Source organism: Hydra viridissima, unplaced genomic scaffold (assembly GCF_058129835.1).
Source record: "Hydra viridissima isolate aposymbiotic clone 2 unplaced genomic scaffold, HvirCarnegie_v1 scaffold_5, whole genome shotgun sequence".
Classification (NCBI taxonomy): Eukaryota; Metazoa; Cnidaria; class Hydrozoa; order Anthoathecata; family Hydridae; genus Hydra; species Hydra viridissima.
In genome coordinates this window covers 13,776,138-13,803,658 of record NW_028324304.1, presented here as the reverse complement: position 1 = coordinate 13,803,658, position 27,521 = coordinate 13,776,138, and the positions used below count along the sequence as shown (strand labels likewise).

At 29.0% G+C, this 27,521-nt stretch overlaps 3 protein-coding genes across 7 annotated transcripts; 1 reads left to right on the top strand and 2 right to left on the bottom strand.

Moving 5' to 3' along the window:
* Positions 1 to 1,215: 1,215 nt before the first annotated feature.
* On the bottom strand, positions 1,216 to 9,668 carry LOC145189557 (echinoderm microtubule-associated protein-like 2). 2 transcript variants are annotated; one of them, XM_090086912.1, is made up of 10 exons: positions 9,164 to 9,668; positions 6,863 to 7,226; positions 6,419 to 6,570; positions 6,014 to 6,223; positions 5,637 to 5,907; positions 5,388 to 5,514; positions 4,493 to 4,802; positions 2,799 to 3,866; positions 2,082 to 2,396; positions 1,216 to 1,992 (listed from the first exon to the last, which is right to left on the bottom strand). In XM_090086912.1, the coding sequence occupies exons 1-10, from the start codon at positions 9,545 to 9,547 to the stop codon at positions 1,498 to 1,500; spliced, it is 3,696 nt and encodes a 1,231-aa protein (XP_089943038.1). In that variant the 5' UTR covers positions 9,548 to 9,668; the 3' UTR covers positions 1,216 to 1,497. The 2 variants fall into 2 exon arrangements, with proteins under 2 accessions (XP_089943038.1, XP_089943039.1); XM_090086913.1 differs by lacking the exon at positions 9,164 to 9,668 and adding an exon at positions 7,340 to 7,860.
* A 7,154-nt stretch (positions 9,669 to 16,822) lies between these two features.
* LOC145188902 (multiple inositol polyphosphate phosphatase 1-like) lies at positions 16,823 to 20,583 on the bottom strand. Of its 2 annotated transcripts, XM_090087468.1 has the most exons (3): positions 18,993 to 20,583; positions 17,295 to 18,604; positions 16,823 to 17,099 (listed from the first exon to the last, which is right to left on the bottom strand). In XM_090087468.1, exons 2-3 carry the CDS (start codon positions 18,588 to 18,590, stop codon positions 17,097 to 17,099), a joined length of 1,299 nt encoding a protein of 432 aa, XP_089943594.1. In that variant the 5' UTR covers positions 18,591 to 18,604; positions 18,993 to 20,583; the 3' UTR covers positions 16,823 to 17,096. The 2 variants fall into 2 exon arrangements, with proteins under 2 accessions (XP_089943594.1, XP_089943593.1); XM_090087467.1 differs by having other exon boundaries at positions 16,823 to 18,604.
* Positions 20,584 to 22,708: 2,125 nt separating this feature from the next.
* On the top strand, positions 22,709 to 26,233 carry LOC145189442 (uncharacterized). Of its 3 annotated transcripts, none has more exons than XM_090087247.1 (6): positions 22,709 to 22,822; positions 22,931 to 23,217; positions 23,936 to 24,042; positions 24,164 to 24,464; positions 24,668 to 24,943; positions 25,377 to 26,233. In XM_090087247.1, the coding sequence occupies exons 2-6, from the start codon at positions 23,019 to 23,021 to the stop codon at positions 25,550 to 25,552; spliced, it is 1,059 nt and encodes a 352-aa protein (XP_089943373.1). In that variant the 5' UTR covers positions 22,709 to 22,822; positions 22,931 to 23,018; the 3' UTR covers positions 25,553 to 26,233. The 3 variants fall into 3 exon arrangements, with proteins under 3 accessions (XP_089943373.1, XP_089943374.1, XP_089943375.1); XM_090087248.1 differs by having other exon boundaries at positions 22,723 to 22,822; positions 23,005 to 23,217; XM_090087249.1 differs by lacking the exons at positions 22,709 to 22,822; positions 22,931 to 23,217 and adding an exon at positions 23,263 to 23,284.
* Positions 26,234 to 27,521: the final 1,288 nt, after the last annotated feature.

The following is a 27,521-nucleotide window of genomic DNA, read 5'->3' as shown; positions in this document are numbered from 1 at the left end:
AGACCATTTTTAGAAACTGTGAGTTATTCGTTATCTGTTATTTTTTTACATTTCACACTGCATTTTATATACAATATCTTTTTAAATCCTAAAATGTCCACATGTATGTATACAACCACTTAAAATTACACGTTTATGATCACCGAAAACTCAATGCCAACTTATTTACTTCTGCATATACTTCATGCTTACGACACGAATAGCATTCACAGATCTAATTACAGTTAATTTATTTTAATAAATTAACTGTAAAAACAACCATTTTTTATAGTATAGTTTAAAAACAACCATTTTTTATAGTCTTCAAATGTAACGCTATATTTTATAATTGGCTTTTTTGCAGATTTACATTTATTTTCTTCTTTTCTATTTAACCTTTTGGTTGAACACACTTTAGATTTCTTACAAACAATTTCTTCAACAATCTCTTCAACAATCTCACTAAGAGTTCCCTCTGTTTTAAAATATTAATAATTTTATACTTTTTTTTATTCATATAAAAAAAAAAAAAAATTAAAAATAACTCATACAAACGAGAAAAAAATAAGAATAAATGATATATATATATATATATATATATATATATATATATATATATATATATATATATATATATATATATATATATATATATATATATATATATATATATATATATATATATATAATATAATAAGAATATACTCCAAATTTTTTAGCAAAATTGCAAATCTAAAAGAGGTTTTTAGATAAAAATTGTTTCATAATTATTTTAAACGTTTCTTTGTCTTGGAAAGCATTTTCTTTTAGAGTTCCCTTTTGTTATGGAGGACAGTGTGTTTATCCGTTGTTGTTGTTTACCAAGCCCGTCGAAGATTCTCTTTCGTTTAGAGAATAAAAAGTTTATCAAAATCTAACTTTTCATCAGATAGTTGGATGACATTTGCTACATGAGATTATTTTTTTAAATTTCCTTCTTTTAAATATATGTTTTAGTGATTTTATAATTTAAAAAAATTTTTTTTTTTCATAAACTTTGTATAATGCATGAGTTCAGTTATAAGTAAACTGCTTTGTGTGAAGAGAAATTTCTCTGTGAGACGAGAAATGGTTTAAAAAAACACAAACTCAGAGCTCGAAAAAAAAAAAGATATTTTTTAAAAAGGTAATTCTTGACACTAAAACTTATTGAAACATACATATAGAAATACAAGATTTATCAAGTAAAAAATACTATTAAAAGTGTAAAACGATTTTCTTTGCTCCATTTTTAAAAACGATTGCCCATTAAGGGCTGGGTCCATAAAATCAACTGATAACGAGGTTGTTAACAGTTATTTTGCATAAAAAGCCGATATATTACATCACATTTTTAAAAAGATTTTAATTGTGGTGCGCAAAATTTAATTGCTTTTATTTAAGAAAATATTGTTTATTAAGTGTAATGTGCTTAAGAACTAAAAATACTTTTTTTATTAAGTTTGTTTTCTCCAATTTTTGCATAATTCTCAAAGTTTTTTAATCGTCAGCCAGTTTCATCACGTATTCAATTGAACTTCTGTTGACTGGTTTGGTATTTTTTGACAAGTCATCTTTTTGAGTTGAAGACCGTAGTATATTTTCTTTGTTTGATGCAACGTTTGAAGAGTTGGTTTCACCCTTAATATCTTCCGACTCCTTGCTCTTTCTTGCGGGATTTTTTTTGCTATTTTTGGTCGATTTTTTGTCTTTTGGCTTTTTAGGCTTATGTGGAATTTTTGGAGATTGATTTTCTTTCTTTTGGTCTGTTACATCCGGAATCGGGTCTTGGTTATCATACGACTCTTTATTTTCATTAAGAAGGATATCGTCTTTAACATTGTCAATTTTTTCAACGCTGCTCTTTCCCGTAACGAGTTTCCATTGTGCAATGCAGTAATCTTGCTGACCCACAGAGAGTATTCGAGAATCAAAAGATGCGAAGAGAACATGTTTTAAAGCACCGCTATGGATGTTAACTTCGTTATAAAGTGGCTAAATAAAAAGCAAGAGAGAAAATATGTTATAAAACAAATAATTAAAACTAAGATTTTAAAGGACGTATTTTTAAACGAAGGTTGTACCATTAAAGAGTCGCACGGAAAGTGAAACATCCGAATGTTTCCATCACTTGTTCCGGCTAAAAATAGTTCACCACTTTTTGATCTGTTTCCAGACGTGTATGTTACTTTAGGGTCTAAGCATCTCCATATTCCCATTGTTTCATAACTGACAACTCCGTTTTGAGTAAAAAACTTTAAATCGCGAATTTTCACTCTTCTACGTTCATAATTTCTTTGTTCAACGTTGTAGTATTCGATATCAGACGGCGTTGTGAAACGGAAGTAAGCGCCGTTTTCCGTCCAGTCAATTGAAGTAATTCCAGCATCCAGATTTTGCTAAAATAGTTGTATTTTTACATTACGTTTAAAAAAATTTCCAAGATTATCTTTAACTAACCATCAAGATCATGTAACATACAACACTTGATTAACAAAATAAGAATTTCCGTCTTCATTGGATATCTGATTTTCTTATAATTCTTACAAGACAAAAATGATAATTCTGAAAATATATAATTAAATATAATTCTGAAAAGACAACTTTCCTCTCTTTAAAAATTTATTGTTAAAAACCTTTTTAAGAGTTTAACTTTCAACAAAACAAGTGAAAAAATTCTCTAGAGTTAATTGATAATTTTTGTTAAAATTCGTTTAATGCCAAATAGCCTGATAAATTTAATAACAAATGAAAATTTAAAGTCATAAAAAGGACAAACTAAAAACATAAAAAATGCATACCTGCGTGCAGCTTAAATAGCGGTAAGTTTTTCCATCATCTAAACAATAGTATATAAAAATTTTTCCTATTTCGTTTCCAACGGCTATAAATTTGGCGTCTGGGGAAAACGATAAACAAGTTATGGTTGAGCGTTCAGTTTGAAATGATGCCAAATGAAGGGCGTTTTGAGCATCTAATACAATCCAACGCCCTGATGTAGTTCCAATAGCTAGTATTTCTGCGTATGGATGAAATGCAGCCGCGCAACAAAAAGCTGAAATATTTGTATCCCATACTTCAGTGTGGTCATCCAACTTCCATAGAGATATATTCCCATCTGAACCACCCATAAGAAAATATTGCTCATTTGGATGTTTAGCGATAACCGTATTTTGATCACATGGGCCTCTTAGCAAACATTCAAAGTCGCTTTTTAAATTCCCAATCAGCAAGTTGTTTGTGCTCGTACCCAGTATCAGAGGAAGGTTACCAATGTCTGATCCAATGAACGTGTATTTGTCGGGCATAATTGCAACAATTCCACCGTATCGAGCGGAAAGTTGGACTTCGCCTAATGTTGGAATGACTGAATCACAATCTATGAGGGTGAACATTCTGTCAGATCCTCCACCAGTTATCACTAGTCCACCAGATAGTACTTGCATTGCAATAATACTTCCTGTGTGGCTTGTTTTGATGATTGTATTGGTTCTTTTTTCACCTTTGTTCCAAAGATGCAAGAATCCATTTGAATCAGCAGTTATTAGCTCGTTTTTTTGGTTAAAGCCTATGCATGTGACATAGTCAGGAATTTGATAACCCACAAAATGGCCTGTCTCATATTGAGGACGATCACCCAAGATGTTCCAAAAAAACACGTGATTTTTGCCACAAGAAATAAGAGTATTACTATCAGAGGGATCAAACATCAGTGATAACTCAATATCATTATAAGGATCACTTGAAATAATATTTAGTTCTTCATCCCCGTTTTCATCAGAATCGTCAGGAACCGGCTCTTGCACAACATGGAGTGTCCATTCTTGGCCTGAAGTAGTAACAGTTGCAAGGAATGTACCATGGTCACCCTAAAAATATAATTCATTTAAAAGTTGCTAATAAATATTTATAAATTGAATGCCGAAATAAAGAGATTTTAAAAATCCATTAAAAAAATTCATCCTTCAAATAAAATTTATATAACTTACAAAATGTTTTGAAGTTTTTTACTTTCGAAAAAATTTTTTTTTTTATTTTGAATGCAAAAAATAGATAGGTTTTACAAAATTAAGATTTTATTCAGTTCCTCTTCCTTCAGTTTTTTTGATATTATTTATGAGAGTTTCTACAAGTGAAACTTAATATTTTTAACAATTTACAATAAATTAAAACATATCTTAGTCAAATTTATTTGTAATATAGTAAAATATTTCCTCGTAGACCACAATTCTAACAAAAATTTGAAGAAGAACTTGAACTTTTGAAATTTAGAGAAACGAAATTGAGGATGAATATTGATAAAATATCATCTTGTAAAAGAAAAAAAAAAGTACATAAAATCATTTAACTTTTGTTTAACAAACTTTATTTTAAAAATCTATTTTGACTTTAAGCCAAACTCAAATTAAATTTAAATTAATTTATAATTTTTTTTTTTTTATTTACTAAAAATTATTTGTTAAATTATGTTATTTTAAAACGAAAAATAGTTTACTTGCGAGAAAGCCAAACACTCCACTGACAACAACAAATCGTCGAACTTTATGATGTTTCGCGTAAACAATAGTTTCGAGTCCCAAATGCGTATATGTCCTGCAACTCCACCATAAATTTGACCAGTTGCAAATATCCAAGCGTTTGGGTGCTGAGCCATGCATCTGATTTCCTCAGTGTGCTCAGCGTAGAAACGCTGCTTTTTCAATGTCATGTTATACATGACGACAATTTTTGCGACAAAATAAACGACTTCCTCTGACGGTAAAATAAAAACGTTATTACGGCAATTTCTACCGTTGTAGCCGTATCTGATTTTCATTTTGTTAAAGAAGAGTGTATCGGAGAAGTGGAAAAGTTCAAATTTGGCTAATTAAGTTTTATTTTTTAGCTTCACTTTTACTTTTCATTGCATTCTTAAAATACTATTTTTCTGCCTTGCATTTGTAATTTTTTTTGAAGCACTTTCAAAATAAAAACATAGGCTGTAATGGAGAAACTATTTTCGATATTGGCAAATATGGAAATAAAACTAAACTATAACAAAGTGCTGTTTTACTTGAAGGAATGAAGGTTTTTTCATGGGTTGTAACCCTTTTGTACCCAGATTTAGATTTGTTTTTTATTGTAAGTTCTTACACTCGTTTTTGAAATAAAAAAAACTCTTGGAAGAAGGGCGCCATTCTCTTCTCCCAAAAAGTAAAACTTATTTTAGTTAGACAAGTCTGTAAGTGTTACTAGTAGAAATCTATGAACTTTTTTAAAATTCAAAAAGCATGATAGCAAAAGCAAGACAGGAATTTTTGATAATTGTATTGGTTAGATGAGTGATGATAGTATTGGATGATGATTTATTGGTTTCACAGGAAGTGATTTTTTAAACAAAGAAAAGATACATCCATTCTAATTCCATGTGTTCCAGAGGGGGTCGGACAGACGACGAGTTGTATAAATCGTACGAGGGTGGATCAAATGAAATCGTTTTTCCTCCAACTTCCAAACTGACTTTTTTAAAAAGCCGACCTTTAAAAAAATTTGAAAACTTGAGTGAATGACAGATTAACCTATGTTTATATGAATAAAGATAGTAGCACGATTTTATTGGAATGTGAACGCAGTACAAATGTATTACAATTGTTTCTTACTGTTATTGTAAAAATCTTCTTTATCTGTTTGAAGTTTTATTTTGTTTTTGTCGTAAATAGAGTTTTTTCTTTCAGACAATAAAAATTCATAAGAGGCTCGTCTTGGATCTTTCGAGGAATTGTAACTTGTCCGCGTAGGTTCGTTTATAGAGCGATTGGGTTGCAAGTAGAGTTCTTCATTTGGTTGCTTTTGCGGGGGATTGGTTTTATATGTAATTACTGCGACGTAATCTTCTTCTTGACCGTAGAAAAACTCACTTATACTTGTAACCTGAAATTATGCTCGATACTGTGACATAAATGCAACAAAAAGCAAACTCAAGTGTTTACAATAAATATAAAAAATGAAGTGTTCTTATCAATAAAATATGTATCACCATTCTTCCTCTGTTTGTACATATCCTTTCAACTCTCCCACCAGGAATACTTAGTATCTGTGAACATTCTTGAAGAAGACTCTCCATAGACGGGTGATGCAGTTCATCAATAATGAGTGAAATGTTTCGTACAGGAGTAGTGTTTGATTCAATTTTAATTCGCCTTGTTCTTCTACCTCTTAAGTAGTATTGCGAATCGTTTAAAGGAACCTGCAAATATAATCACACTTGGACAAGTTATCACTCGTTATAACTTGCTGAAATGAGTTTTAGCTGATTGAGTAGAAGCGATTAATATTTACTCAATTTTATTATTTTCTCTTTTTTTTCTTCCGAGTTGGCTCAAAAATAAATATAGAAAATGATATAAGAAATTTTCAAATAAAACTAAAACCAATTTCTAACCATTCTTGCTTCCGATTCGAAATCGGATTCAATGAGATCTGGCGTATGCAGCCTTCTAAACCTGTCATATCGAGACAGATCGTATACGTAAGCAGGTCCAAAAAAATATACTCCGTAGTCTTCAAATTCACTAATATTTTTAATAATGTCACCTAGTAATTGATGAGAAAAAATTTTATAAGTTTAGTTCTTTTTTATAATTCATTTAAAGAGATAAACTTCATACAAAAGGATAAACTTTGTAAAAATTGCATTTTCATTATTTTTATACACAGTTTTATCAAAAACAGGTTTTGGTGTGACAATCGCGTATGTTTTAATTGTGTTTGTGTTTTAGTCGTGTTTGGGTTTTTAGAGACAAGTTGAGCGACCAATATAACAACTATTATAGAGCTATTAAATCTGTAAAAGAGAGTAGTAGCATAAATATATATAGCAAGATACCTCTGGGTGTGTGCACAAATCTTTCTCGTGCTCTCAAACCAATAAGCTTTGACACTTCATCTAAAAAATCGTTGATGTCTCGGAAGCGTAACTCACTGATAACTATTCTTAAGACAGGTTCTTGACTTTCGAAACTCTGGTAGAACGTGCAAATTTTATCGCCATTGTTTTCCTTAACCATTCTTCCGCTTTTCATATACGATGATGGATTTTCAGGATTCAGTTCATATATAAGCCGGCGGTTTCTTATGTATTCATTCCAAGGCATGTCGCTGACTGTAGATCTTACAGGATTTGTGTAAGCACGTCGAGAGTAAAAATCGTAGTAGCCATTTGCATTCAGAGTTCGTTGGCTAAGCACACCCTACAAAATTAAAATACTTTACTTTTAGTATTCATACTTTAGTTGCATTGTGTAGTTAATAATACTTGTAAAAAAAAATTGGTAGGAAGCTTTTCATGCACACATTCACTTACATCAGTGAGGTAACCTAAGGCTGTTTTTTTTTTGTTGATCTGATTGGTTGTAACAGCCAGATCCATGCTTCTTACAAGGTTTAAAGTTTTGTCTGGTACTCTATAGTTAAAAAACGCTTTACGATTTGTTAATTCTGAGCTTTGATTTTCCTTCGGTGACCGGTTAATTTTGTTAAAACTTCTTGAATTCTTCGCAAGTGGTGGTAATACATATTGAGTAATTTTCTCACTCTTTTTGGCAACAACTATTTTGGGCTTTTTATTGTCGTTTAACTTCATTACAGGAGAGTACTATCTTAAATATTCTAACTTAGGTTTTTTTAAACGAGCCTGAGGAAATGAAATCAATCCCTTCCCAAGATTTTCATACGAAGCCTTGAATGTAAGTCACTGTGCTTTCAATTAAGTGAGCAGTGATCAAACAACATCTAGTCAAGAGTTTATTACCAACAAAATATGTAAGCCTCCACTAAAATGTTATCAAAACTTACGACTATATTTTGAAGTTTTCGAAATGTATCGAAAAAAACATTGTTACTACGCATTTCTTTTAGACGGGGGTAAGCTGTTTTAAAAGTTATTTACTTCATGTTTGCAACTGGTTTTTAACAACCCCCATCGTTGAATGAATTTTCGGAATTTTAATAATTAATTTTTTTTCTTGAAGAATGCATAAACCATGAATGACTAGTTAAAGGTCTGAATTGAAGAGCTACATTCTCAGCAGCTCTAAATTTATTATAGGATCACGTTACGGTTTTAATCAATCTTTCTTTTCCTTTTGTAGTTTTAACTTTTTTTACACTACTATAAATATAATAGGGATTGCCAGTATACGGTATACTAAAAATTTAGTGTACAGTCTACCGTGTAGTATATTGTAAAGTATACTGTAAAGTATAACGTAAACAAAACTTTTTACTTATTGTTTTTTTTTTTCGATTACTATTATTACTATTTATTTCAGATTAGAGAAATCTGTAGAATAAACAATCTTAAATCTTAAAAGGGTGAAGAGCAGCATAAACAGCCTGGTATAAAAATATAACAACTTAACAAATTAAAGCTTTTATTAAGTAAATCTAAGAAACAAAAATTGAATTAAAAAAAAACACTTTAATCATGATTAGACAAATAATAGACATGATCCAGTAATTTAATTCATTAAGAAAATATAATTATCAAGCCAGTCCAAAAATATTTCACAAATAAAAGTAAACAGGTATACTAATCTGTATACTAACTTTTAGTATACCAAGTATACCGTAAAGTATACCGTAAAGTTAGTATACCGTATACTGTAACCGGCAATCCCTGAAATATAAGAGATAAAATCGCATTTTTTTCATTAAAAAATTTCTCGAAATTTTGAAGGACGCAAAACAAACCATTTAGACACGAAATATTGTCACGAAACTGTTACCAAAGAAGCTATTCTGTTACCAAGGACACGATGAGACATTTTATTTGTCTTTGATGAAAAGTTTTTTAAAACGTTTATAGCATTGTTTTGATGCTACTCGTCAAATTTCAATAAACCTGTTTAATTATTTACGCTTTTTTTTAAGAGTTTCTATTTTCTACTTTCTCTAATTCACTGGAAGAATAACGTTAAGTCTACGGAGATTTCACTGATCGGTGTCATTGAGCCACAGAAATACTAAGTCTACGGAGATTCACTGATCGGTGTCATTGAGCCACAGAAATACTAAGGCGCTTTTTAGTACCACGATGGCACGCGTTTTTTTTAAAAAAAAAATCATGAAAGAAAATGCTAAGCTAATCATGCCAAAAGAAAATTTAAAAAACTTTACGAAAAATCACCTTGAAACTCTCGTCTTCTTTCTTTTTCCGATCTTGAACTTCGTTTGCGTCGTCTAAACCCTGGATCGAAGTGTAGGAGATACTTGGTCTTGAACTATTTGAAGTATTTTGTGTAGGAGCATTTGAAAAATTTTGCTTAAAAACATAAGAGTTATTTTCAACTTGGTCTTGTCTAGAAGAAAGCTGTCTTTTTATGTTTTGGTATGGAGCGCTTACGTAGCTGTTATTTAACGTAATCCTCTGAAGTGACTTACTGCTTCGTAGTACTGGTTGCTGAGCTCGTGCTGATTGAATCTTGACTTGGCTCTCTAATGTTTTACTGTCATCCTTATTTGCTTCTCCATAGACTAACGGCTTTCTTCGAAGTGCATTATGAGCCAACATTTTCGTGGAGCCTTAAAGAAGCCGAGAATTTAAAGAAATCTTTAGAAACAAATATCATGCAAGTTTTTGTTTCACTATTAAAGTAAAAGTGTTGCACAAAACTGAAACGAACTTTAAGATAAAAATCGTAGCGAAATTTTTTTTAATTATTCATTTGTTATTCATAATGTCGTTATTGCTAACGATAACACAACGAACTGAGTTTATAAATTTGAATAGGTGCTACGGTAACGCTGAAATCAAAAAATTTTGCACTGTAGGTCAATTTATCAAATATTTTAAAGCTATCAACGCAATTCACAATGTCTATTAAAAAGGAATTTTTATAAGTTCTATTAAAAAGGGGAAAAACAAATTTGAAAGACAATTTTACACGTAAACAGCTCTCTTACTCGCATTATCGTAACGATAAATTTATTGCGTATCTTTAGAAACTCTTGCTAAAATTTGGCTGAAGGTTCAAAACCATTTTTAAGGAAATAAAATTTATCGAAAGAATTTTAAATCCAAATTATTGCTTATAACAATTAGTTATAAATGCAACAAGCATTTTATAAATACAATAAGTTATAAATATATAAATACTAAAAACATTGTATGGATTTTTAGTATTAGCAATAATTCTAATTGTAAAACAAAAAAATGTGGGTTTTTTATTTTATATGCAAATAAAAGTATTGGTTATTTTAAATATAATACACATAAAAATATGTAAATAAAAATCTCTTTTTTTTTTTGCCGAAATTTGTTACGGTTTATTTTTGTTTAAGCTTATTAAGATGTATTTTAAGATTTTTAAATAATGAAAATGATTAAATTTTAAGTTTATTTCGTATTGCGTGGTTTTTAACGTCTAGAGCAGCTCTGGCCAGACTTTTTGGCACGAGAGCCGCATTCAAATACTTACGTGAACCGAAGAGCCGCATTAAATATTTCGTTAAGAAAATTTTTCTGCATTCTTTTTTTAAAGATATTTTGCCTTACAAAAAAAATTAGAAACTGGTGCTATAAAATACTCCATAAAGTTAACTTAAGTTTTTATGAAAAGAAATAAATCTTTCTAAAGAACTTTTTCTTTAGAAAGATTTATTTCTTTTCATAAAAACTTAAGTTTTCTGAGAAAAACTCATTTCAATCAAGATAAATAAAAATCTGATTCCCTTTTACTCTCACACAAGAAAACCAGTTATAGAATTGTTTTAAGAAGCATATTCACGTCATAAGTTTTTAAAAAAGTAACAAAATTACAAACAGTTATGAATTTTCCAATCTGGCACTAAGATTCTGAACTTTATTGGTAAGTTCTAAGTAATTCTGACAAATGCTCAGTGGTTAGATTTGCACGATACTTTGATTTAACAAATTTCATAGTGGAAAATAAAGATTCACATGTCTATGTTGAACCAAAAATTGAAATAAATTTTATGCTATTCTTTTTCAGTAGGGGATACTTAACTTCAGGCACTATCTTCCAAAATTCCAATAAAGTTAGTGTTTTATGTAGCATCAGAAGATTTTGATCTTCTTGGAGATCTAATAGTTCTGTTTCTAATTGAGATACTTCTTCAACTATGTTTGATGGAATTGGACAACCATCACCAATAATATCAATTAAAAAAGGATTTTTTATAAATCCTAAAGATGATTTAAGTGCATGCAAATCTATAAACATTTTTTGAAAGTCTTCTTGTAAATTCTGTAATTTTTCCCTGTATGATTCAATCTTATGGTCATCATACTGAATTGAAGGATTAGAAATAATCATCTTCTTCATTTGAGGAAAATGGTTAAAGGTTTTTAAAGTAAGATCTCTCTGAAAAAGGATTATTTTTTTTTTTGAAAACTAAAAATAGTCTGAGCAAGATCAGATATAATTTTTTTCTTTTCCCTGAAGATATAAATTCAGACTTTGTAAATGTTGCATTATATCAGTCAAAAACATATTGCGTGGTTTTTAACGTCTAGAGGGTCACACAATTGTAAAGCAACGCTTTTTGTTTTCCTAATGTAGTGTGATCATCGAAACTAATTTTCCCCATGCGACTAAGGCTGATTTTTAAAGTTTCGCAACATTTCGCGAAGCTCACATTATTTCTCCGCTCGAATTATTTTACTGCTCGAAGTATTTCGCTGTTCGAATTATTTTCTCTCTAAATTTTCAGACTAATAATTTTTTTTTTTTTTTTAGAGCCCAAAAAAGCAAATTAAAGTGGTGTAAATTTGTATTCATTTAAAAAATAAATCATTTGAAAACCTTTTAAAATAAACTAGAAAAGAAGTTTGAATAGTAGAACACATGATGCCGAGCGTAAACACAAAGGAGAGTTCATTTGTTATCACCTTCGTTTGAGAAGTAGTTTTTAGAGTGTTTTTTTTGTTTTTTTTATTTTTATAAACCATGAAGAATTGCTTTCTTTCTTTGAACCAAGAGTTGAACTGAGTTGAAAAATCCAAGAGAATAGCTTTAAAGTTCTGTTGTTCAGTTACGGGAAGTGTTAGGTGTATGGTTGCATCGGGTTATATAATCAGCTCGTCAGCAACTGAACGCGTTTGCAATTCAACAATAGAGAGCTTACGATATGAAAACTGCAACGGCAACGGAGACGACAAAGGTCTGGATCGAGCGGTTGCGACTAGCAGTTGCGGTATTCAAATAAAATTAGTTACGAATTTCTGCTTCAAAAAAAAAGAAAACATCTTGAAATAAACAAAAAAAAAATTTAAAAATGGCTCTTTTAAGAAATGTTAGAAATAGTTTATTGCTTGCATTAGAATCAAATATCATAGACGACGAGGAATTTTTACTACAGTACAAATTTAATTCGTCTAAGAATCCAGATTTACCGTTTTGGAGTTATAAGCCATTTTGTTTAGAAATCATGTCTGATGATGAATGCAAAAGTGATTTTAGATTTCTGCTTAGTGATATATATCGCTTACTCAATGTACTTCAACTACCTCAAGAGTTTGTATGTTATAATGGGTTAAAAGTTACTCCGGTAGAAGCACTGTGTATTTTTTTAAAACGATTCTCCTACCCATGTAGACTACTCGATATGATACTCGATATATATATATATATATATATATATATATATATATATATATATATATATATATATATATATATATATATATATATATATATATATATATATATATATATATACATTTATACTTATGTATATATCTATGTATTTATTTTATCTAGATATATTTATGTATTTATACTTATGTATATATCCTAAATTTGCATCAGAAATTAGATAATTACTTTGTTACACTTTTGGAGCAAGTACTACTTTGATCCATTTATAAGCCGTTTTCAGAAAACACGAATTTCAGCGTTTTGACGTTGCATAAAAAGTTTTAAAACGGCATTTCAGGGAATCCCATCCATTGCGCATGCCTAGAGTCAAATATTTGTCATAAATTGTAGAAGTTGCCGTTGCAGTTTTCTTATCGTAAGCTCTCTAATAACCTCGTGAACGGAAATAGAATTTATTTTTAAGTTAAAAGATGGTTGAATAAAAAAAGTTTTTTTTTTAAATTAGTTTAACATGTATTTATTGTTTAAATTCAATTTAAGCAAACGAAAAACAAAATGCAACTTTAGTTAAATTTTTTTTTCTTATTTTGCCATTAACGATAATAATAAAAGTGATACGGGGTGCGGCCACAAGTCAGAACGAAAAAGTTTACCCGTTTACAAATCCGGCAAGTTTTAAATCTAAAAAATAGAAAAAATGTAAAGAACAAAAGAATAAGAATAAAAAAAAGTCGGAACAAACAGTTCCCAAATTTAATTACGTATGAAACTAATCCTAGATATTTTTTTTTTTTTGATTGAAAGAATTTTTTACCTGTTCGAAGCGGCACTTAGTGGTCAGAAGCACTGTGCGGAGCGAAGAGGAAATAGTTTTTTTTTTACTAATTAAAGAACAAATAGTACAAATGTGAACCACAATATTCTGTAATCTATTAGAATAAATATCTTTGCATAAAAGATAAAAAAAATTAAAAAGATAAAACTCCTATAAAGCTAAATTTTTTTTTTCAAAAAACTAAAAATTTAAGATTTGCAAAGAGGAAAAAAAAAAAACGTTTAAGTTTAAGTAATAAAAATGAAATATAAATAACAAAAAAAAATTATTACAAAAACAACTAAATAATTTTGGGTCACACTACCTGTTCATCATATAATTTAACTTTTTCTGTAAAATGTAGAACTTGCCACAAAAAAGATTTTATTAGCTCTAGAATGTCAATCTCCGTTTTCAAAGCTGCTAGATCATTCAACTTAGTCAATTTTTGAAAGATCATAGAACATGTTATTTTAATAGTATTTTTCATGCTGAACTCAAACATGTAGTCAGATTTTCTCTATCTTATCTTTCTTTTGTGATACGTGATTTTTTTACAAGTGCAAGAACTATTTAAGTTACCGAAAATGTGTTATTATTATTATTATTATTATTATTATTATTATTATTATTATTATTATTATTAATATTATTATTATTAATATTATTATTGTTATTATTATTATTATTATTATTATTAATATTATTATTATTATTAATATTATTATTATTATTAATATTATTATTATTAATATTATTATTGTTATTATTATTATTATTATTATTATTAATATTATTATTATTATTAATATTATTATTATTATTAATATTATTATTATTATTATTATTATTATTATTATTATTATTATTATTATTATTATTATTATTATTATTATTATTATTATTATTATTATTATTATTATTATTATTATTATTATTATTATTATTATTATTATTATTATTATTATTATTATTATTATTATTATTATTATTATTATTATTATTATTATTATTATTATTATTATTATTATTATTATTATTATCATTATTATTATTATTATTATTATTATTATTATTATTATTATTATTATTATTATTATTATTATTATTATTATTATTATTATTATTATTATTTCTTACGTAATTGAGATCTGGAGAATCTCTCTTTAGCATCTAAAAATAATTTGGGAGCATTCATACTCTTATTATTATTTAGTGATGAAAGCATTTTCCTAGCCCGTTTCTGGTTCCACCGAGGTTATCCGGAAAGAAATCCTTATGTAAATGCAAGAAATGAATTTTTATGGACATACTACACCCCATATATTGGTACGATTGTAGTAATTCACCTACAATATTACACCCCATATATTGGTACGATTGTAGTAATTCACCTACAATATTACACCCCATATATTTGTATGATTGTAGTAATTCACCTACAATATTACATCCCATATATTTGTACGATTGTAGTAATTCACCTACAATATTACATCCCATATATTGGTACGATTGTAGTAATTCACCTACAATATTACGGCAGTTTAGGGATTTCCTAAAAAATTTAAATGAAACCATATTGTTTTTTCGAATTAAATTTTTACTAAAATTTTATCAAGTTTTTTAAATCAAAGTTGAACCAGCCTTCTTGACATTGATTTGTCCTGACCTGCTGTCCCATTAACAACGCAACAACTTTTAAATCACTATATATTGCCGAATTACATACGACTACGTATTGGTGATTGCGGTACAGGTAAATCATCTCCATGAGACTCAGAACTTAAAGCAAACTCTAAATACAATCTGACAAATGGTCTTGTGGTTTACACCACACCAAGGGTATAATAAAGGCCATGCATCAATCACCATTAATTCAATATGTCAGTCGTATCAATGAGGTTGAACAACAGGTGCAACGACTCCAGCACTATTCTTATAATCCCCTTAAAATTTTTTAGCTAGTAGAGTCAAACACTATCATTCAAACTCAAATCCAAATCCCCACATAGCAGAAGTTTTCAGACTGTTTGCACACTTCTTTGGCATGCTTTTTCACTAACATAACACAGCAGGTATAATAGCATCATAATCACAAATCTGAACGAAACCAGAGTACGGGTATACGTTATGAACGTTTAAAAAACGCTGATCTATAAAGTGTATTATTTAAACCACTCGCGGTGACATGTATGATGTACGCCACGACAGCAATGCTTAAAAAATATTGTTACACAAAAATGGTAGGTGAACTTTGTAATCGTTTATGTTCATATGGAATGAGTTTATACATAAAAAAGTTAAACCATCATATGCCAAAAACTGTATTTATCAGTACATGTCCAAAAACTGTATTTATCAGTACATGTCCAAAAACTGTATTTATCAGTACATGTCCAAAAACTGTATTTATCAGTACATGTCCAAAAACTGTATTTATCAGTACATGTCCAAAAACTGTATTTATCAGTACATGTCCAAAAACTGTATTTATCAGTACATGTCCAAAAACTGTATTTATCAGTACATGTCCAAAAACTGTATTTATCAGTATGATGTTCTATAATTATAATTAAAAATTCATTTTTATTGGCAGTAAACTAGCAACGTGTTGATAGCTGATGTTCCCATTAGGGTGTCTAGTTTAAAATTATTGGTACTGAACCATGTGAAATACAGGGTTCGCATGAAGAAATTGAAGTGTCTACTTTTGCGAAGACCCGAAGATGTGGATCTTTTTAGGAAAATTTAAAATCTTGATTTAAGGTCTTGATTTCAACATCATCTAAAAGATGTTTTAATGTTTAAAAATACAACATCATCTAAAAGATGTTTTAATGTTGCAGTTCAAGTCGACATTTCTTTTCGTCAAAGCATACAAAAAAAAAAAGCAGCTCAAAAAATTAAAGAAAAAAAAAGTCAGCAATATTTCATTTGAATTTTTATACAGGAAAATAAACTTTATATATATACTTTATACACTTGAGAAGTTGCGGAGTTAAGGCTTCTTTCTCATTAATCAGATTTTTTTTTTTTTTAAATTTTAAAATAGTGGTACACAGTTTCATTTCACTCATGACCGTTCAATGTATTGCATATAGTTGATTATGACTCAGCTGTCATAATCAACTATATGCTATACATTGTCGTAATCAACTGTCGTAATCAACTATATGCTATACATTGTCGTAATCAACTGTCGTAATCAACTATATGCTATACATTGCCGTAATCAACTGTCGTAATCAACTATATGCTATACATTGTCGTAATCAACTGTCGTAATCAACTATATGCTATACATTGTCGTAATCAACTGTCGTAATCAACTATATATTATAACTCAACTAATATACTATAACGTTACACTATAACACAACTAAATGTTGAAACTGCATAGAGGACTGCATTTTATTATGTTTGCGATTAAATTAAAAAAATAACAATGTACATAACAAATACATATATAAAAGTTGTATCATAACTGAATTTTAAGTTTTTTTTTTAGAATGCGATTTAAAAGATAATTGAAATCGCATTTTACAAAGTTTGCGATACAAAAAAAAAGAAACTAAATTTTCATAACATAGTGTTCATGATTATCAGTAATCCTCAACAAAAAGATTTTAGTGAAAGCACAAAAACATCTTTTAAAATCTGTTTGATGCCGTTGGTCTGTCTATTTACTAAAAAAAAGGAGAAAAAAATTGTAATCTTTAACGACAGCGGCAACTGACAAGGTTAGTTTACGAAAATTTATGAAATCATTGTTGGCTCATAGACGGTAAAAGATTTTACATGATGAAACTTACAATCAGGTACCAAAAGTAGACTTGTAATATATGCCAATTATTAGATAACAACCTCCAACTATTACTAACCTTGCACATATCATCAAAATCGCAATTGTTAGCAATTTTCTCGTAGCATTTCAGAAAATCGTCGAAGCTGCATTCGTTCTCCGACTTGCAGCATGGAACCTTTACTAGCTGCTCATTAACTGAAAGTTGAATTTTATGATTTCCGTCGTCACATTTGTAAAGAACAAAATAGACGTTTGCCGAAAATGGCGCAAGGCACGCAGCGCGAAATTTTCTGTCTTTCATTTGAGCGAAATTGCTGGCAGTTAGATTCCCTTCATTTAAATATACACCAAGTAAAGCAAGAAACGGCACAATGGTATTTGAATGGCCAGACCGAAATATACCCTTAAAAGAATTATTTCCTTCAAAGGTTACAGCATCTTTTAATGTTTTTACAATATCTGCAAGCAAAGGACAACTACTTTGATAAGTTATTGGGTAGACATTGGATGTTAAATAGAAGTCTTCTAGGTCATAGTAGTACTCTATGACGTACAGATCTTCAACATCGAACAACGAACAAAACCCTGTATTCATGCTGCCGTTAAACATTCCAAGTTCGTATGCGCAATAAATATACATAATTTCCAAATGTTTCACTTTAAGATCGATTGTTGATAAACCAAGTTTACGCTTCACTTTTTCCAGAACAACCTTTAATTCATTTCCTTTTTCAAATTTTTTTACCTCAATTTTTGCGTTTTTGTTTTTATCGACGTTAACAATATAATTTTGACATATCTCATAAAATTCTAATTCTTTGCTGCTTTCACACGGAAATGTTTGAATAGCTATAGGTTGAAGATGACACGGTCCTAAAGAGCCCGTGCCTTCAAATAAACCAGCTGCCAACGAATTTGAACTGTGGACACAACGAAGTTTACAAGTGCTTTCGAATTTGTAAGAAAGCGGAGAATAGCGCTCTTGAAACAAATCCGCAAATCTTACGCGAATCCTGCTACCAATTCCATACAACTCTTTCTCTCCAACTTCGTTTAATAAACTATCCTGTTCTTTTCTAAATGGGTTTTTTGATGGTATACTAATATTGGGCGACGTTTTGGCACGCAGTAATTCGAGTAGATCATCCATTGCCTTAATATCTTTATCGCTAGGATATCGGTTTCCATGGCGATGTACCATGTTTATTTGGATGGGCTTACAACCTTTGGGTGTATTGTTTTGGGTAAGATTGTTTCCGACATAAACGTAAGGTGTTTTTGTTGAAAACAATGGTTGTTTAAAGCAATCGGTTGCTAGCGCATGATCTGTGAATATTGACAACACAATGTATATCACGATTTCACAGAACATTGTTGCCAGAAGAACTATAGATAAAGTAATTGGTGACTATATTACATCAATTTTAATCAATTAGCTTATATTTTAAGAGCTACAATACTTAATTGGTACTATGTTACACACTAATATAAAAGATACTGATAATATTATGAAAGATACCAATTATATATGCTATATATTTATTGTCAATAAATTTATTATAAAAGTCATTAAAAAATTTTTCAAAGTTTCCAACAAACTTCTAACAAATAAAATCCATCATTGAATTTGTTTTTATTTATAAAGTAATAAAACTAAATATATTTAGGACTTTCTAAAATTTAAATATCAAAATTAGAGCAAAAAAAACTTTCAATAACAAATTCATGCGAACAGGAATCTAAAAACTTTTCTTAAACAAGCTAAAAGTATTACCGTTTATTTCTTAATTTTTTTTCTCTCTCTTTTTTCTTAAAAGCTCAAAAATCACCAAAAGCCGAAGATGTTTGTGTCTCTGTTGAGTTATTTAATCATTTTCACATTAAATGTAAACATCTGCGCACGTTGTTCAACTCAATGACGTTAAAAGCATCATTCATGTTATCGTTTTTGTTTAGTTTGTTGAAATTGATCATAGTGAACTTTGAGTTAATCCTGTTGTTATCATTACAGTTATCAGATAAAGTTGAAATCAAATATTCAATAAAATAGAAACAATGTTTTCCTTTCAATTTGTCCAAATGAAGACATTATCACACAGTATGTTTGCTAAAAATGCTAAACCTCTTTTTAGAGAATTTGATCTCTAGAACGAGGTTTAGCATTTAAAGACGCATGTAAATTGATAACAATACTCCTGAAAATTCGACAAATTTATAAATTTTTGACCTCATAATAGTTTAATCAATCTTGTTTGAAGAGTTAGTATAGTTAGCTGCTTATATAGCAACATACTTGCTCGACGGGGAACAAACCTGATGACCGTATTTCCACGCCGCCCCCTCAGCGAATCCCCTCTCCCAATCTTTACAAGAGATTTACGCTTATGTTAGTCAACATAATTTAAATCAAAAATATACACAGGTATGTCAGAATTGAATAGACACTCAATAAAATTGGAAAAAGTTACAATAAAAAAGTTTTTTAAATGATAAAAATGGAAATAATTAATACTTAGCTGTCATCCCCTTCGTATTTATCTACTCTAGAACTCTTTTATGCTAGAAAATAATTCACAAATATCATCTTGATGAATTTCTTGCCATAATTCATACAGTTATCTTAAATGTTCTTTCTTCGACGATGGTTTCTTGTTCTATTTACAAATTTTCCAGTCTAATACGGCCCATGTCTAAGGTTTTAAAGCGTATTTTCGACATTTCTCTTAACAGGGCGCAAGGTTCTGTCAGAAGGTTCTGGGTTTGACAACCTGGGTGTGTTGATGTGCATTCTTCCCTCTCTCTGGTAATTTTTACAATCTATTAATAGTAGAAAATAGAATTGAGAGTTTTTCTGATATTTTTTTTGTTGACTAAGTCCACCTTTATCATAGTATCTATTCAATTCCTTTATGTTGTGTACATCTTATATTATTTTTAAAAAAATATAACTCAAACAACTTCTGGAAAACGAAAGCTAAACGAAACATAAAAACATAAAAATATTTAATGATAATATTTATCTAACTAAATCTTCAAAGTAATCGCCGTTGTTGTAAATGCATAACTGCATTCTTTCGAACATCTTTAGCCATATTTCTTTGGGTATTACGGCAATTTTCTCTGTAATCTGCTTTTTTAGGCTTTGGACATCATTAGTCAGTAATGTGTTACTTGATTTTGCAATAAAAAAAACAACCAAAAATGCAGCCAAGTCCGGCCAGTATGGTGGGTTATTGCATTGTCCTCATTGTTCATATACTCTCGGTCTTGAGTTATCATGCAAGACTTTCATATTTTTGGTGTTTGACATCAATATTTGTTTAAGCACTTATTGTTTTTCCCTTATCCAGGCAGTAGATCCTCAACGGACGAGTGTTCTCCGACACCCAGTTTATAACGAACCAAGATGTGCTTTCAAATAAGTAGTTTTTCCATTTTTAATTTTTTTGGAAAAAACGCTTTTGATAGAAAACTAATGACAAATGCATCTAAGTTTCATAATAAACCGTGATTACAACTTATGTTGTAACTAAATGCATCACATGAGGTAATATTTTGAGAAAAAATACTCTAAAATATATATATATATATATATATATATATATATATATATATATATATATATATATATATATATATATATATAACCAAGTTTTGGTTATATATATATTTATATATATATATATAACCAAAATTATTATTGCTTCTGGATTTCTCTAATTATCAAAACATAAATAATATCAAAATATAAATAATGTTATAAATAATATCACAATATAAAGTATTAATTTTTTATAATTCAATTGCATCATTGAGTATGATTGCGTTACATTTATCACTGATAGCTAAGTCTAGACAACTCCGTTTAAGATGTGAAAGATGATTATATCGTATTCATCAGGATCTTAAAATAAAATCTTTTACAACAACTTTTTTTCTGAAGAACGTATCTGGAAAAATCAGTATTATGGAGATATAGAGTTTTATGGAGATATTTTCTTATTCTTTTTGCATTTGTGTTCAAACTTTCTTTTTTTTTTTGTTTTAACTAAACAAATAAAACATCACACTTTACTTTTAATTGTTCATCTCCCCCGGGTTCAGTAAGTTACTCATTAATGTTACCGGCTGCTGTAAATTTTACTGTATGGTTGGCAATTTTTGGTTAAACTCGCTGATGCGTTCATTTATTCCCCGAAGAAATACTAAACATCTCACTGAACCGGGCTTTCCCATTAAGTTACGAAAGTGGAAAATTTAAATGAAGTTCGAATTTTTTAACTTTTAACATTTCTTAAATTTCAAAAATCTAAAAATTGTTTCTTTTTAAATTTCTTATAAATTAAAGATTTTATTAAAAACTGTTTGGTAATTTTGAGTTTATTTTTAAGCAGCATCTTTGAAATATTAATGAAAGTGCATGGTTGTAACGGATGAAATCTTTGAAATACTTAAAAGTAAAATGGAAGCATAACGTTTTAAAAAACAGATCATTTAACGGTGAACAAAATAAAGAACAACTAGGCGTTTCTTTTACTATGCAGGAAATCCTCTTAACCACACCTCTTTCTATTCAAAAAGATGACCACTGGTGTATATTTCTTTCATAGCGCGCTTAGCAGCCACGCACGATTTAAGTGAGTATGGTTGCTATATATGGTTGCCAGCCGTGATTTCTACATTCCTTAACGTTTATTTCTCTCTCATTTTCTTTACTTGTAATCTTAATGATTAATTAAAAAGTGAAGCCTACAGCTTCTTTTTTGTTGTTGTTGTATGAAGTATTCAGTAGTCGCGCAATGAGTTTATTAAAACATGATGCGGTTTTAGCACGCCATGTTTGCCATAGATACGAAATTATTTATTAAAGATATTTCTATATAAATATATTTGAAAACTGCTTTTAAAAATGCATTAAGAAATTTTAATTTCTTACTATTCACCAAATACAATAAAGCACTAAAACTGAACATAAAGAAAATCTTTTGAATAAAATATCCATTTTACTTGTAACGTTACCAAATAATTTCTTAAAGTAAAGGAGTTGTATTTTGAAGTATTTTATACGGAGTTTTGTTTGGACAAAATTACAGGTTACTACAAAAAAAAAAAATGTAGAAAAATTTTTTCCAAAAAAACAAGAAATCTTTTGAATCTTTTACAAATACTCCTGCAAAAAAAATAAATGAATAGTTTTCTTTCCAACTTCTTTGCATTTCTTAATGAATTGTGTTATGAATGTCGAAAGAATTCATCAAATACCTCTTTAATCAGGTGAGGACCTGAATCATGTGCATCTAGTCTTGAGTTAATTGATCATTACTATACTATTATTACGAATATTGAGACAAAACGTCTGTAGAATTCTAAAATGATAAAGTTTCGCCGTTTCTAATTGGTTTGTTAAACGGATTTCGTAACTTTTATAATTTTTTTATAATTTATTTATTTATTACAAAAATAAATAATCATAAACGTCATATATATTCTGTTTAATAATGTATCAACGTTAAACGTACGTTCACTCAATAATTAAAAGAGGAACAAAAAACTCAACCACACTATTTCAAACTGACAGTTGCAAGAGAGAGAAAAGCTAAAGAGGTATACTTTAATTGTGCTTCTTTGATTTCGCCGTGATTGTGTCATGTTTTTTGCTTTTACTTTGCTCCGCTAAATACAAAGTTCTTCAGATCTTTTTATTACTTATAGGTAACTCATTCGATAAAGAAATTTACAAAAAGGTGCACAATTTCTTTTGTTTTTAAAGTCTTTTGTTGTTAAAGAGTGACAATTAGAAATGAAAAACAACGACACGTTCAAAAAAGAAGTATTGGAGCAGCATAACAAATATAGAAGAGCTCATGGGGTTCCCGAGCTAAAATGGTCCTACATGCTGGAAGCAAATGCCCAAAAATGGGCTAAAAAGTGCGTGAAACACGTATTGTTTGATTACGAAGAACAAAGTCGTGAAGGAGAAAACATTGCGGTAATGAAAGGTTAGAAGGATATTCCTTAAATTAGATTATTGCATCTAGCTACTTTACAACATTGCGGTAATGAAAGGTTAGAAGGATATTCCTTAAATTACATTATTGCATCTAGCTACTTTATAACATAATAAGATTAGTTTTCATAAGACCTTTTCATTATACGTATCCACATTTACTTAATGTTCTATTTTAGTACCTCAACATGCGCTTAAATTGTCGGGAAATAATTTTGAATGAAAAATCTATGGTTTAAAAATATACTTTATAATACTAACAGTTAAAATATTCATTAAAGAAAATCAACTTGAAATATTTATGCTTATAAAAACATAAATATTTATATTTATTAAAAGTTAACTCCAAGTTGGAAATTAAACGATTGAAAAGCAAACTAATAAATGAGAACACAACAGACTCTTAACATTAACTATTTGAAAACTGAAGTTCTTTTGAAAATTAAGTTGTTAACTAATAAACCTGGTCTTTGGTAACAAAATCATTTTGTTGGTTTTCTAAATACATTTATATTATTTAGCTGTTTTGTTTATTATTTACTATTACCAGTTTTTTTTTATTTCTTAGCAAAAATATATATATAAATAAATCGGATTTATATATATATAAACAAATCAGATTTTTATTTATGACGATGCTGCGAGTTAATTATTAATTCAATGAATAATTTTTAAAATTTGCCTATTGACAATTGGTTTATTCTGTGTAGACGCTGACGTGACGGGAATTGCGGTAGTAGACTTATGGTATAAAGAAATTAACAGCTGCGACTTCAGTAACGAAGGTTTATCGCAGAAAACCGGCTGCTTTACGCAGGTATCGTTTACATATTATTCGTAAGTTTAAGATTTTGGGTAATTTCTTTAATAAGTTTGATAGCTTTAAAAGTAATAATAGTTTCTTTGACAGCTACGATTAGTTATCTTGTTTTTAACAGCTGGTGTGGAAAAATACGGTAAAAATAGGAGTTGCTAGGGTATCAGCATCAAATGGAACGCAGTTTATCGTTGCTAGATACTTTCCACCCGGTAATATCTTAAGAAAAGTTAGCCAGAATGTTCTTCCTCCAACTGTTAGGCATATGTCAATAAGTAGAAATGACGGAGAAGAAAGACGGCTTAGTGTACGATCAAGTTTATCGGTGCCAACACCTGGAAGTCCCGGAAGTGTGTCTCCGACTTCCCCAAGAACTTCTACGTTGAGTCCAGTTTTAAGGAAAGTTTCAGGAACAATGCAATGTAAGATGTTAAATCATTAATTAGAATTAAAATTATAAACATAAATGATAAATTAAATATGAAAATTGAAAAGCTTCCCTTATTCCATACATTTTGTTCTTTTAAGATAGTTTCCAATGCTTTTAAAATTTTTTAAAGTTTTAGGATCTTAATTTTTTTATCTTTATAAAGTTTTTTTTTAAAAAGAGTTTTTAATTTTACAGCCGATGGTATTTTTCGTGATGAATTAATAACGTCGCATAACTTATACAGAAATCGACACGACGCCAAACCGTTGTCATTAAACACTGGTCTGACGTTAAAAGCCCAGCAAGCAGCAGAGCTAATAGCAAAAAACGAAATTTTGACTGATTTTGAAAACACCGGTCGCAATATGTTGGCTTGTACTAAAGGTGTGACTGGTAACGAAGTTTCGTCAATTTGGTACAACGAAGAAAGCGAATTTAACTACAACAACAAAAGCTTTTCTATGAAAACAGGTATTTGTAATAAAGACAATAAAGTTTGCGATAGTGTTGTTAACATTTGTTTAAAACAATTACAAAATTACTTTTTATCATATTTATGTTATATAGCTTTTTACATAGTTTGTTAAATTGCTCATTTAAGAATTTTGCTAAAAATTACTAATAAATTTAGATTTACCATTTACAGGTTAACAATCCTCATTTGCGTACTTGTTAATCTACCTCATATACAAGCAACAAAACTTGTAACAATTGTACTTTTTGAATGATACTTGATATTACGATATGAATTTTATATTTGCATGAGTAATTTCTCCATTACTTTATATCAACAAAAGATAAACAAATCCGTTTCTGATTTCAGATAATTACTTTTTTCTAAATAAAAAAATTCTTTTGTATATTTATGAATACATTTAACGTCTTGCTAATAAATAATTTCTAGGTAGCTTTACTCAGATGATTTGGAAGGAGACAAAAGAAATAGGAGTGGGCCGTGCAATTGACGATCGAGGTTGCACTCATGTTGTTTGCTTATACAAGCCGGCTGGAAATATAAAAGCAAAGTTTGACGAAAATATCGGATTTCCAACTGGTCCACCACCAAAGCTTATCTACTGAATCCATTATTGAAAATATTTTGCAAACCTTTCGATTTGTTCTGTAATTTAAAACTTCACGCAAAATGGTTCGATCAATGTTTGCTTTGACAGTGGCAAAAAGAAGGCCAATAACGGGTTTGCCTAATTTTAAAAATCTGTTTACTTGTCTTTGTTAAATTTATCTTTTATTTTTTTTGTTCTGTTTTTTTTTTTTTTTATTATTATGTTTCTTTTTCTTTTCTATAATTATATAATTATTTCTATAGTTATAGTTCAGAAAATATTACTTTGTTTATGTCTATTCAATATATTCTAGCATAATACACAGTCTTCACTTTTTTTTTTTTTTTTTCTGTTTGATAAAAATAATCAAAACTGAAAGCTCAAAGCATTTAATAAATACTGTTAAATAATAAATGTAATTTAGATTTGACTCTCGTAGCTTACATTATATAAGCGCAGTTATCTACTTTGATTTTGTATATTTTGCCGAATCAATTAATTGAACTTGTAAATATTGCGATTTATTGTATATATGTAAGCATGCAGATGTTTTTTTACAATTTAAAGGAAATTTCGTTTAATTATGGACTTTATTTCGTTTAGTTTATTATTTCGTTTTTTTTTTCTTTATTTCGTTTTATTATAGACTAGTAGTTTGTTAGAGAAAATTTGTTTAAAGAAATTACGCTAAAAAAAACTTTGTTCACCTTTCTTAACAAAAAAAAAAAAATTCTATGATATCAAACTCCCAATTTGCAGTTTCCCAATTTTAGCTGCTCTTTCAGCGCAGATAATATTAGGCTGTGGTGTTTTTTTACCCAACGTCTTTTAATTTCATTTGAAACCGTTTTGAAGAATTTTTGTTTCTTTTTTAAATATTTTTATAAATATTCTCGTTTAAAACGAAACTAAACCAAATATCATGACTACTAATAGTTTCACATATTTGAAATATAAATAATAGATAAGTTCCTTCAGACTAAAATTTAAAAATTTTTGGAATATATTGATGGAAATTTTTCATTACTGTCAACATCAAAATAGGTCACCCAGTATAAATAAAAACTTCGTCGTCACGCCACTGTTTCTATGTTTACCATATTTAGTTGTCATCACGTTAAAGTTGCGCAACTAAACGAAGGCTGAAACATCTGAGATTGATTATTTATCTCCTTCGCCAACGTCTGGCTGCGCCACTCTTACTGTTGAGCTTTTTAAATTTGAATGAATAATATTGTCTTAATTGTTCAACAAAAGCACATGAAGTATTTGGTTGGATTTTCTTTTCAAAAAAATCTTCGTCCATAGCAAGTTTTAATACTAAGTCTAATATATGAATTGACATACGTCACTAGACAATGCAAACATTTGATTCGGTGATGAAGACCATTTAAAAACCCATTTAGCGTTAGTAACAACGCTAAATGTTTACTGATGTTTACACCTTATTGGAAGAATATTTCACTTACTTTTAAAATTTCCATTAAGTTGCTCAACATCCCTCGTAAATGTTTTTGGCTGAATTGATATTGGAATGACAGTACCTAAATTTAAAAGTTCTTTAAACGCGCTTTTTTTTTTTTTTTGATGAGATTGAATTATTTTGTGTGTAGTTTTTTTCAGTCTCTTGGTTAAACAAAAACCATCTTCTTAACAGTCCAGAAAAATATTTTATAATTCAAAACGATGAACAATTTGTTAACTTTTTTCAGAAGACAAACTATTTGTTTACTGCCATCATATTTCAGGTTTTCATTCTCAGTTGAGCTAAAAGTTCTTTTGCATAAAAGCAATATTTTTGGTCCGGTTCTTGTTGTTTATTTTGTGGATTTGTTAGAAACCCATATTGATATCAAAACAATATTTGAGTTATCGAAATATTATAGGCACAACTGAATCAATTGTTTGTATTTTAAAATGATAAACTTCCTCCTTGGTAAGCAGAGAAGAATTTCCTTCCTGTCTCTCCACGTGAGACAGTTGAG

What these genes read in the sequence shown, in the direction of transcription:
- LOC145189557 (XM_090086912.1), bottom strand. Translation starts at nt 9,547, where the DNA reads ATGTTGGCTCATAATGCACTTCGAAGAAAGCCGTTAGTCTATGGAGAA. An exon ending in TCGAATCGGAAGCAAGAATG is followed by an intron (nt 6,224 to 6,418) that starts GTTAGAAATTGG and finishes TTATATTTGCAG; the next exon opens with GTTCCTTTAAACGATTCGCA. An exon ending in AGTGTTTGGCTTTCTCGCAA is followed by an intron (nt 3,867 to 4,492) that starts GTAAACTATTTT and finishes TTATATTTTTAG; the next exon opens with GGTGACCATGGTACATTCCT.
- LOC145188902 (XM_090087467.1), bottom strand. Translation starts at nt 18,590, where the DNA reads ATGTTCTGTGAAATCGTGATATACATTGTGTTGTCAATATTCACAGAT.
- LOC145189442 (XM_090087247.1), top strand. Translation starts at nt 23,019, where the DNA reads ATGAAAAACAACGACACGTTCAAAAAAGAAGTATTGGAGCAGCATAAC. An exon ending in AAACATTGCGGTAATGAAAG is followed by an intron (nt 23,218 to 23,935) that starts GTTAGAAGGATA and finishes TATTCTGTGTAG; the next exon opens with ACGCTGACGTGACGGGAATT. An exon ending in AAGCTTTTCTATGAAAACAG is followed by an intron (nt 24,944 to 25,376) that starts GTATTTGTAATA and finishes AATAATTTCTAG; the next exon opens with GTAGCTTTACTCAGATGATT.